Source organism: Cynara cardunculus, assembly GCF_001531365.2.
Source record: "Cynara cardunculus var. scolymus isolate 2C chromosome LG 12, CcrdV1, whole genome shotgun sequence".
Taxonomy (NCBI): domain Eukaryota; kingdom Viridiplantae; phylum Streptophyta; class Magnoliopsida; order Asterales; family Asteraceae; genus Cynara; species Cynara cardunculus.
The window spans coordinates 8,471,243-8,483,541 of NC_037539.1; the positions used below are offsets into that span (position 1 = coordinate 8,471,243).

At 32.2% G+C, this 12,299-nt stretch overlaps 1 protein-coding gene across 3 annotated transcripts in view; it reads right to left on the reverse strand.

The window, feature by feature from the left end:
• The window catches only part of LOC112522658 (cell division control protein 2 homolog), a 12,325-nt gene extending 3,933 nt beyond the window's left edge, over positions 1-8,392 (reverse strand). The window contains exons 1-10 of one of the 3 annotated variants that reach the window (XM_025131930.1): positions 8,299-8,392; positions 4,550-4,657; positions 3,756-3,786; positions 3,289-3,328; positions 3,023-3,207; positions 2,390-2,510; positions 2,025-2,198; positions 1,514-1,677; positions 919-1,006; positions 733-786 (exon numbers count right to left, since the gene is read on the reverse strand). In XM_025131930.1, the coding sequence (XP_024987698.1) occupies positions 733-786; positions 919-1,006; positions 1,514-1,677; positions 2,025-2,198; positions 2,390-2,510; positions 3,023-3,207; positions 3,289-3,297 (795 nt within the window). In that variant the 5' untranslated portion in view covers positions 3,298-3,328; positions 3,756-3,786; positions 4,550-4,657; positions 8,299-8,392. The remainder of the gene's footprint in view (positions 1-732; positions 787-918; positions 1,007-1,513; positions 1,678-2,024; positions 2,199-2,389; positions 2,511-3,022; positions 3,208-3,288; positions 3,329-3,755; positions 3,787-4,549; positions 4,658-8,298) is intronic. The other 2 variants (XM_025131929.1, XM_025131931.1) reach the window with 2 other exon arrangements.
• Positions 8,393-12,299: the final 3,907 nt, after the last annotated feature.

The window sequence follows — 12,299 nt, forward strand, 5'->3', positions numbered from 1 at the left end:
TCTGCAGTTAGTTACACGAATTCAGTTATGGGATGAAATCGGATAAGGATGAAATTGTTTAGGGATGAACGGGTTTAAGAGTTTTAAGAGTTTAAGAGTTTTAAGAGTTTTTAAGAGTTTTAGCCAAATGCTTTATAATATAGTATAGATATACGGGAAATACTAATGCACACTCCTCGTCTTTGGTGAGGTTTAAACCCCCTGACTTCCTGGGAGGTTGAGCTCTAGCGGCTACCTCTGGGCCAATAACCCTTTGGTAAGTAACTTTTGTTTTGATGGAAACAATGAGACCAGTGAAGTGGTTGGAGCATGAGACATAATAGGCAAATAAATAACTTGGATAATTCAGTCACCAAAACTTATTTTACTAACTGCATGTTTCTACTTCCTCCATCCCATAAAAATTGAAATACTTAGTTTTTTTCTGGATGTCCTACGAAAAACAACAAAAGTTGCTTTCAGGTAGATTCCAAGTGAATTATTTGCATTGATAGGGATCCATCAGAATCTTGGTATTTGTTTTGATCAAATGGTGTTTTAGATATTTGACAATTGGTCAAACGTTTTACTTAAAACTTGTGCTAGGTTAAACATTATATTCCATAGGACACAAAGTGAGTATTCCAATAAGTTCTGGTGTTGTGAAGTCCATGAACTTTCTAAGTATGTAATCCTCTGGCATCAATAACCCGTCAACAATGAGAACTAAAGTAAGAATCAGTTTAAACTTACCCGTAAGAGGTCAAGACCGGCTTTATCAAGATTTGGGACCACAGTAGCCAGATCCTGAAAATTAAAGGACCAATTAGTTCCTTTTAAGATCATAGGTCCTAAACATTGCAGAAGATAAGGTCAAAGACTAAAGCACTGATGGTAGTGAAAATAAAAATAAAATAAAGAATAAAAAAGACTAATCACCTTTGAGGACCATTTTGGAAAGGCGGACTTAAAGTCAGGCAGAGAAGTCACACCAGGCCATGTATCTTCATTCGGAGTTCCCATGATTCTATAGTTAAAGAAATTATATGAATGAGATGAGAACATGTGTACATACTTTTGGATCATTAAAGAGAGGTTGATCGAGTCTTTAGCAATCATTACAATAAAATATGTTCCACGATCTAATGGAACATATGATTACAATTTTTCTAATCATATTCAGAAGCAATTTGAATATCATTTGTGAGGAAGGGATATCTTCTGATAAAAGGAAGTAGCAGAGTTACCCTTTATTTTACTATAGAGGCATCCCCAAAGACAAACATGTTATAAACAAAAATTCCAGTTACATCCTATAAAAATTGCAACATTTTGTTTTGCTTTTTTTTCCATCAGCAATTTTTAAATCTACAGTTGCCTATTTGCCCAATATCATCATGACTACTTTATTTGGGGAGCATTTAAAATATCTGATTAATAGGCGAACAAATTCATACAATTCTACACTTGATTAAACATTGCAATTTTCAGGAGATAGGAAGGAGCTTCATAGGTGGAATTGAATGAGTATGACCTGAAGATCTTGAACAGTTCGTCAATCTCAGAGTCTCCTGGAAAGAGTGGTCGCTGGTTCACCATCTCAGCAAATATACAACCCACCGACCACACATCAACAGGAGTAGAATAGTGACGGGATCCGAGAAGAATTTCTGGTGCTCTATACCACAGTGTCACCACCTAGAAAAGTACATCAATGATTTAAGTAACAAGTAGAGCAGTGGTAGCATGACAAAACTTGCAGATCAATTTCTATGCGAAATTAAACATTTGGGACCAAGAAAACAAAAACAAACAAAAAAAGAAAAAACTTGAAGACCAATTTTTGCATGTATATGAACAATCAGATTTTAAACGTGGTGTCAAATTTTCCACCATACATATAACTTTGCATAAACTCCCTCTAGAAAACATGATGGGGCAAGAGTGCAGTAAAAGAAAATGAATGAACATGATAAGTGAATCATGAGTGATTAATTTCAGATTATATTTAAAACAAAATGGAAAACGTAAACCATGGAAACTACCTCATGTGTAAATGTCCTGACAGGGATACCAAAAGCTCTGGCCAATCCGAAGTCTGCCAGCTTTAGAGCATTGGTACGACGATCAATCAACAGGTTTTGAGGCTTTAGGTCTCTATGGAGAACTCTATGAGAATGGCAATAAGCAATACCTCGAAGTATTTGATATAGAAACGTCTGCAATTAGATGAAGGTAACAAAATGTGAAATAGTATCAGTTTCTTAATATCCGTACTATGCTGTATTTAGTTTCTTAGTATCCAAATCTTCTAAAAGAGGGACTTGCATATAAGCAGAAAAGTCAGCATACATAAAAAATATGAGTATAACGACAAGACCAACCACCGAGGCAGAAAAGGTTCACTCACTTTTACAAGACGAGGATCCTTTGCAAACTCTGGACAAGAGTCCATATGTTTCTTCAAATCCAGGTCAAGATACTCGAAAACCAGATACAATCGTTTGTCGCTGTGCACGACATCCTGTAACCTGTCACCAAACAGTTATAATCTGTTATATAATCTGCTTGTAGAACACAAACTAAAATGCATGCATATGAAACCAACACCAGAATACCTTTATCCAAAATAAAAAGAAGCCAGAATACCTTAATTCTGGGGTACAGAAAACACAAAATGTTCGGATGTCAGTTTGTGACAAATTTCTCAAACAAAAGACCAACTAACAAATTGTTATCTTGTTTGCTATGAAGGATGGTGGAGAATGCAAGATATTAAGATGGAAAAACACATAGGGATGCTGGAAAGTGCAGCACATTCAGGTTGAAAGGAAATGCTGCTATACAAAATGAGCAGACGTCCCTGTCAATCATTAAACTTCATACACGAATGAAAAAATAAGAAGTTAAACAACCTTGATGTTTCCAATCTTAATTATGGAAAACTAAACACTCTTAAATCAAATATGCCATTTTCTAATTCGTATAGTATGTAACCCAAATAACAAAGCTTATCTATCACAGGATTGACTATGGGAATTACCTGACGATGTTTCCATGCTGCATCTCTTTCAAGAGAGAAATCTCTCTGATGGCTGTGCTTGGCACCCCTTCATCTTCCTGCTCTAGACGAATCTTCTTCAAAGCAATAGTTTCATTGGTCACTTTATCACGAGCCTTGTAGACCACACCATATGTTCCTTCACCAATCTTCTCGACCTTTTCGTACTATGGTTGCAGAAATATATCACAATCAAGTAGTCGAAACACAAATCATAAATCTTGTAGGAAGGCACAAATGTATCATACCTGGTCCATCAAAAGTCCAAGTAAATGGACTTGGCTGTATCTACATCCATGCACCACCAATTAAAAAAACAGATTCAGAAACTTCACTAGTACTAAAATGACATGTGAATACTGGAGAATTAATCAAACATATAGGGACCGGTTCCCAGACATGTACCGGGTAAGTGCTTACCGGTAAGAGTCACCACTCTAATTTATTATTTACTTTATCGGTAATATTCTCAGCCATCAAAATGGATTTATGGTAAGCGTTTATAACCTGGTAAGCACTTACCGCGTAAGAGTCGTCACCCTCACTTACGAGGTAAGACTCTCCATCCTTGTCTTTCTCTTACCAGGTAAGATTTTCAGTCCTTATTGTGTTCACATGTTAAGGTAATTGAACCGATAAGTGCTTACCAAGGTAAGTGTTTAGTAAACGGCCCCTAAATTAAACAACAATTTCAATAAAAGCATAACCGAAAAACCTGTCATTATGAAATCTTGGGAATATAGCAACTGAAATGTTTCAAAAACCACATCAACAATGGAAGGAGATTCAATCTCTGTGATTAAACAGTAAACCTCAAAAGTTTAATACCATCTAAGTATATTTCTCGCAATTTACAAAATAGGTTGTTCCACTCTAACCATAACCTTCCCATCATAAAGGAATAATTTCCAAATTGCTTTTGTACACCTAGATGTCCCCCCTTTTTGCATCTAGCGGTATCAAAAAAATGAAATGAAATGTTGATTCAGCCAAAACCTAAAGGGTTTCTTCCTTTAAACCAATCAAAACAAAAATGAAAATTCAGTCAATCTAATATAAAATCACCATGCCTGATTGATTAGAAATGAACCCATCAAACCTCAAAACACTTTCAGTAGATTTTTCCCATATTTCCCCAAATACTCGATCCTTGTAAGCAGCCTCCAGTCAATCATCCGACTAAATCTCCATCGAAATCAATAAAGCAATAGCTATTCTCTCGACGAAAAGATCGCATAATGCACAAAACTTAACACTCTACAATCGACATCACTCGAACTACACTTCAATCAAGTCAAAACAAAGTCAACCATCACATGTATGTCTAAATCAACAGCCTCTGCTATCATTTTCAGAGTAAAATGCGGTTTAATCAATAAAATTCCAAACCATATACAATCTCAAAGTTAAAAACTAGAGAAATTAGTCTAAAACAGAACGATAACAAGCTTAGATAGTGCCGAATAATAGAAGCCCCGATTCTCACAAAAATGGGAGTCGTTAACATACCTGTGATGAAGAATCGAAGCGTTTGCGTGCAACGAAATGAAAACCCCCCTCTAGGTTTTTGGGGGAGTACACGTTGTGGGGGAGAAGATATATGGAAATGGTGTATATCTAATCACAAAAAAAAAAGCCATATATTTTTATTTGCTTTAAAAAATTGCAAGTATATATCACAAGTATAAATACCATTCGATTTGGATCAGATCGGTTTCAATTCAGTATCTACGTCGTAATGATAACGATTACGTAGTAAATTAAGATCGTTATTTTGCACGAACGATACTTAAACCGACATGTTACAACATAAGTTTACGTATGTAAAAACTAAACCGTGGATATTTTAAAAAAATTCAGGAAACAAACAAGACATGTTTTTGTTTGTAATGATCAGATGTCAAGGTTGTTGACAACAGATTGCAACGCACGTTGGTTTGGAATTGATATGACTTCATCAGTCCTTCCACCGTTGGGTTGTGAAAGCTTAGTAATATGCACGTTTTTACGCTTCAAACTAGAGGAATATATTTGTGGTGATTTGCATTATGCTTCATCCGATTTGGTTTTACAGTAAGCGAGTAACTATCAACAACAAACAGATGACGGAATTTTGAAATAATGTGTCAACGATATCTTACATTACGTAACATGTAGAAACAAAGATCCCCTGAACAATGCTTATGTTGATTTCAAGTTGAGTCAAATATATATTTGCTTTTGGTTACGTTTAACATGGAAATATATATTTTATTTAAATTTTTGTTGCTTATGTTGTTAATTGTCGAATCGATGATAGGTTTTTTTTAATTAACGGGTATTTTGACTATCACTGAACATTAAAAGTCACCCTAAAACAACAAACACGAGCACATGCAATCATGGGTTATATTATCATAACGAGCTAAATATCAGTAAAGCAATGAATTACGTATGTCGTGTTTAGTTCGGTTGGATTCCAACAAAATCCAAAGAAATTGGAATGTTCTATTCCGTTAAGTAAATTGCATTCATGTGTTTAGTTCCGTTGTTAGGAAGGAATTCATGTGTTTAATTAATCGATGATAGGTTTAATCTGAATCCACTAATTATTACAACTCTTAAGAAAGCGAGCCATGCTATTAACGGAACATCTTGACTAACCGCAACCGACCAACCAAGTTACCAGCTCACGCTTTTGCATCTTACCAGAACCTCCTATATGAGAATGTCCTTAAATGCGTTTATTTTTAAAAACAAGGATTAGACCGTAAGGTTTAGTGAATATTTCTTGTTTCAATTAAATACGATTTAACCGCAACAAAAGACTTCTAATTTACAAGTAAACCATCTAGATGTAATCTCGCAAGAATACAAATTCCTTATGGTTAACTAGCCACGTCAGTCGCATAAGCTTAACACCCCGTTCTATGGTCATACTGTCAAGATCGCAATCGAGACTACAATGAAAGTCCGTGAAACAAATTCACGGAATATCCACTAACGTTTACGTGAACCACTATTGCTCCCCATACATCACTCATGTCGTGTTAGTTATCCATCACCTAAGTCGTGTCTTATTCTAAAGCAAACTCAAAGCATAGAAAGAAAAATCAACCTCGATAAATTGGTAATAAAGGGACATGAGCTCATAATATAGCAATAAGAAATCTGCTCTAAACCCGGTTAATACTCGGCTTAAAAACCCCATATAAAATCCATCCAAGAGTGGATTAAACCGATTGAAATCAGCTTCCAAAGCCAGCAGACAAGGCTGTAATTTTTTGCTTAAATTTGGGCAAGGGTTTCAGCTCTTAACCTGTACCATGTTGTTGCTGTTGGGCAGCGATTTGGGGTGGCTAGATAGCTTTTGCCCCCCAGAACGGTCAACGGGTAAAGCAAGGGTTATGCTATTACCTAATCCATTTAAAGTGGCGGATAATTATTCATATCATAAAACTCTTATCGATATCTATATCCTACCCATTAAGAAGCGGGCAACGAAATGGGTAAAAGATATATGGTAAAAAATCATTTTGAACTGCAATAATACTGTTAAACATCGACATATAAGTAAAACATAAGTTCACAAATGCAATATTTATTCTATATCTTGTTTGGTCCAATAAACATTTTAATATTGTTCTAAAATATTATAATATAATATTTTATACAACAATATAAAATTTTAAAGACAATATTTCATTTTATTATATTTATTTTACCTGTTTCTCATTTAATTATTCTAATTAACTCTTTTATAGATGAACAGAAAAGAAAATTATCAATTAATATATGTTATAAAGCACTCTAAAAAGTATATCAATATCTAACTTTATATAATTATATATATGCATGTATGTGTTTATATATATAGATTACATGTATGTATGTGTGTAAATATATTTATATTATATTATAAAACATTTGACAAAAAAAATTAAAAATCATTTTTTATGTATGAAGTACTGTTTATGTATGCATATTACTTAAAATTCAAGATTACAATTAATTGTACGTAAGTACAACTTATTAAAGCTTCATGTTTGAATTCGTATAACTAACTACAGATAAACATAATCAAATAGAGAATAATCATTTTATTTTAAATATAAAAAATCTAAAATATAATTAAGATAATCATTAAGTTATAACAAAATACTTAATTATCATCTTTATAAAAATTATATTATTAAACCAAAAACTAAAAAAATGAATTAGAGAAATACACAAAAAAAAATGATAAATTTTAAATAGTTAGATTGGTACTAATATTAATATTTTCTTTCAATTTTTATGATATATCTTCATATTTAAATTTTATTTAAAAATAAAAACATTATAGTTTTCTTAAAACCACATAAAACTGTATCATTTAATCAACTGAAACAAAAAAACGAAATATTAAAATCAAGATGTATTTTGTTTCTTTGTGTGAGTACCCTTCAAACATATATATCTATATGTAAACGGGATAACAAAAAACACTAAAATTTCAGGTAAACAGGTAATGGATATACGGATAAAAAAGGATAAATTTGTTTTTTATCCATACACTTAATTTAACCTTATCCATTTGCAAGCACCACTTACACCTGGACAATAACAGTCACAACCCGGGGTTGGGCAGCCCCTGACCCTCCCTTTTTTCAACAAATCGACCAAAACAGTAAATCCTTAACGAACGGCCCTCAAACGAGATTTTCGATTGATGGCAATTTTAATTCCCCAACAACACTTTGATTCCCAAGGAACTTGCAAGTTCACAATCGCATAGAAAGGTAACAGTAGCAAGGTTCAGTAAGGTCTCAAAGTTGCATTCATTCAAACTCAGGGGTCGTTTACCTAAACACTTACTCGGTAAGCACTTACCGGTAAAATTCAAACATTATCGCTTACTTACCGTCTACCGAGTAAGATTTTATTCACTAAAAAACATCTCGTGCAACAATTTATTCACTCAGGTTTACATTTTTGAATACCCAAAACATGAGCATTAAGAGAGAAACAATTACAATGCTATTTCTGCAAATCCCAACCACGAAAGGAACTTAGGACCCCACTAATTCTTCATACCAACGATTTACCTGTGTAAATACATCTCCCAATTAACATATAAACCTCAATTTGAGAAATACATCTCCCGATTAACATATAAACCTTAATTTGAGAAATACATCTCCCGATTAATATATAAACCTTAATTTGAGAAATACATCCCCCAATTAAACTCCACCCAGAAGAACCCTAAGCAAGAAGAAATAGAGAAGAGATAATACCTTAAGCTGCGATGGATTTACCTCCTTTAAAATAGATGAAAATCGTTCTTCTCTAACCCCACATGTGCTTTCTATTCTCACCCAGATATGGTGGACATGACTGGAAACTGGAAAGATTGAAGGAAAGAGAGAGTGAATCCTTCCTAAATTTTCACAAATAACCCTTAAGATTTATCAACAGTCCAAATTAGACCTTAAGCAATTTAAAACAAGAAAAGAAGCTTACCGGTTATTACATTAGTCAATCATATTTGAGAATTAATATTTTTGAATTTTGATCACATGTTCTCCATAGATCCTTGAGATTTAGTTGATCATTTATATTTTTAGGAGGGTAACCGTGTAATGTAGCGATGTACATTTTGATTCTAATGTTTTGCTTTATATTTTGGATCTACGGATGTTATAATGCGATTTTATGTGGTTTTGAGAAAAATAAAATGTTTTTATTTTTTTAATGAAATGTAAATTTGAAGATATTATAAAATGTTGGAAAAAATAAACGATATTAGTATCAAATTAACTATCTAAAAAATTCTCGTTTTTGCGTAATTTCGTTAATTTAATTGAAGTTAAAAAACGAGTTAATTTATTTTTAATTTAATAAATATGTTTTTTAAGATAACAATTAAGTATTCTGTTAGAACTCAATAATTATCCTAATTATATTCTAGATATTTTATAATTAAAATGAGATGTTTATCCTCTAATATTATGTTTATTTGCAGTTAGTTGCACGAATTCAAACATGAAGCTTTAATAAATTGTACTTACGTAAAATTTACTTGTAATCTTGAATTTTAAGTCATATGTATCAATAAACAGTACTTTGTATATAAAAAATGGTTTTTAAGGGTTTTTGTCAAATACTTTATAATACAATATAGATATATACATATAGAGAGAGGGGGGGAGGGGGTCTTCTTTTATTGACTATGGTTCTTCATCATCCCTATTTTTGAAGTTATTTATGTTGTTGTGTGTGTGTGTGTGTTTTTTATGTGTTTTTTTATTTTGTTTTATTAATATTGTTGTGTTTATTCAAATTTTTATTTTTTGTTTTCTGACAACAATCAGATTATGATTGAGTGTGATCTATGTAGAGTTTTGTTATTATAAATTTTCTTCTTCGTCTTTTATATTTATAGAGTTTCTCAATTTGTATTTTTTATGTAATTCTTTGTATTGTGGTCATTAAAAAACCAGTATATATCATGTGACTGTCTGTTATTTAAAAGAACACTTAAAAGTGATCGGTCATCGGCGTACATCGTCATTTCTCCAAATATGTCATAGTCTCCAAATTCATATTTGTAAGTCATGTTTTATGAGCTCTTTTTTTACTTTAAGAAATTCCCTATATTGTTTTGTCAAAATGAATATTTAATCTAAAATTCTAAATTATATTTTTTTATAGGTTTAATATTTAAATTCCATTAAAGATCCAAATCGCATAAATCGGTCAGATCATACCGTATTTTCGTGGTCTGGTTTGACCAGTCTGGGCACTTGATATCAAACCGTTCAGTTTGAAAATTTTATAAACCGCCATTACGGTTTTGATTTGTGGTCTGAGAGGTTAAACCGCCCAACCCGAACTGCAAACACTACTACTTAAAATTATTTAAATTTGTTTAAAACTTTTATTTATTTACTTATATAATATCATATTTTGTAATGCGAAAAGAAAAAATTGATGGTTTTTTATTGGGTATAAATTGATTATGTTATGCAGACAACGAGATTAAAGACTTTGTATAAAAAAAAAGAAAATTTTAATTTTTTTATATATTTGGTAAATAAAATAATAATTGTTGTGTTTACTATTTTGAAGAGATTTATGTAACATCGCGATTACACTAAAATAAAAAATACAAATTTTCAAGAATATTTAACCGATCAAAAAATTCACCCGGAACCAAGACGAGATACAGTTTCTAATTATCTACCAAAAGTTAAGTTTAGTTTGACCTATAAGTCAAACATCGTTCGAAAACAGTTTAAACAACTTACAAACTAAGACTTTTACAAACCAAAAGTCAGGACAATAGTATAACTACCCAACATACGAGTAATTATTACAAACCCGAAACATCAAAAACATACGAAACATGTACCAAAAGTTACTTCAAAATCTTCTATGTGTAAATCGAAAGCTAACCCACCTTGCCTTTACCTCGACTCGTGTCGATTTTTCTTGAGATTTTAAACTTAAGGGGGTAAGTGAATCGCTTAGTGAGTATATATCAAAGCATGAAATTAGATGCAATATACATATCTTAACAAAAGAATTAGGAGGCAGAACCGATTAATCTCTAGCTTTCAAATCGTGCCGAACATATCACGTATAGTATTAACAAAACCATAACGACTCATTGATTCCTAATACGTCAAATGAACACTTACTGAATCATAATCAAACCATAAAATGAGTACATAACATATCTTACAAATTTGTAATTAAATTTAGAATCAACGGGTTACATATATGATTTCGGTACCGAATCAAATCAACGTATCAAGAAGCCATACAACTCACAAAGTACTTAGCGTCAATGAAACCATGTCGATCATAATAATTCAGTAGCATGATCAACAAGAATAGAGTAAATGTGTGCACCACACCCCCTCTTCATCTACTGGGTCTGTGCAAAGTACTCACACCCGACTCCTTGCCATTCGAGATACGTGAGTACGACAACCGGTATGTCACACCCAATCTCCCTCTACTTAGGATACGTGGACATATACCACGCTACAACATATCACACAGAGTAATACCCGTAGATCATGGTTTACTTATATACCAAAAAGAAGGGCTCAGATCCAAACTCGACCGACATCTCGGAATGAACAACAAATACCAATTCAAGACCATAGGACTCGACACGCTCAAGATATTCGATAACACATGTAAATTCATCAAACAAACAGGAAAAAAATTAAAAATAAATGTATAATACACCTAAGTACACGTTCGATATAAACTCACTATGTTTCGAGATGATTCAACCGCGGAAATTTCCATTTCCAACCCAACAATGGAATTAGCCCATGCCAAGCTCTAGATATCCATATTAATACCCCTTTGCTTAATCTTTCAATTTCACCAAAAACTTGTTGATTTTGAGCTTGGATGAGTATACTATGTGAAAATCGCATCTTTGAGTGTGTATAAAAGTTCTAGAGGTGAAATTATCATTTAAGAGTGCAAATCCCATTTTTGTACTATTTTAGTCAACAAGTCAACCTAGTTTGCCACTGTTGGTAGATTTAGTCACTTATGCGTATCTTGGTCGTTTCAACTTCGTTTCGTACGAAACTTTCCAGATCTCTTAATCAACCTATAATAAGCTTAAGTATAAAATTTCAGCTTCTAATTCGATTCAGAAGTCCATATTCTAATCTAACTTTGCTATTTTTCACTTATAATTTTTTTTATAACATCGTACCTTTATAACTTCCAAACGATTGTTTTTTTACATCTAATGAGAAGTGTTGGTACTATCCACTTGCATTAATTTACTACAGGAACACGAGTTTCTCTATATGACCTTATAGTGCACAATTAGACATTTTTTTTTATCTTTGCACTTTTCTCATTTTCACTTTTCAACCAACATAAGTAAGCACAAATCCATAATATATTTTATTGACGTAGTTAAACATGCTTAACAACATAAATGGACTTTTAGTAAGTTGGATGTTACAATTTAGTTAATGATAGTTTAAAGTTTTAGTTATGTATTAGAATGATTGAGCGTAACATGTCAACAATTGTGATGATGATAATATGAAATAAAAATAAAAATATGAATGTCAATAAATTAATCATTATATTTATTATTTATAACTCTAATAAAAGAAAATGACACATAGATAAGTTGACATTGTAATATTTCAATATTAGTTTGAATTTTTTTTTTCTAAAAAATTATCAACTAGTTATCTATATCTATAATACCTTATAAACCAAATTTATCAGAAGTCTTAAAAACAAC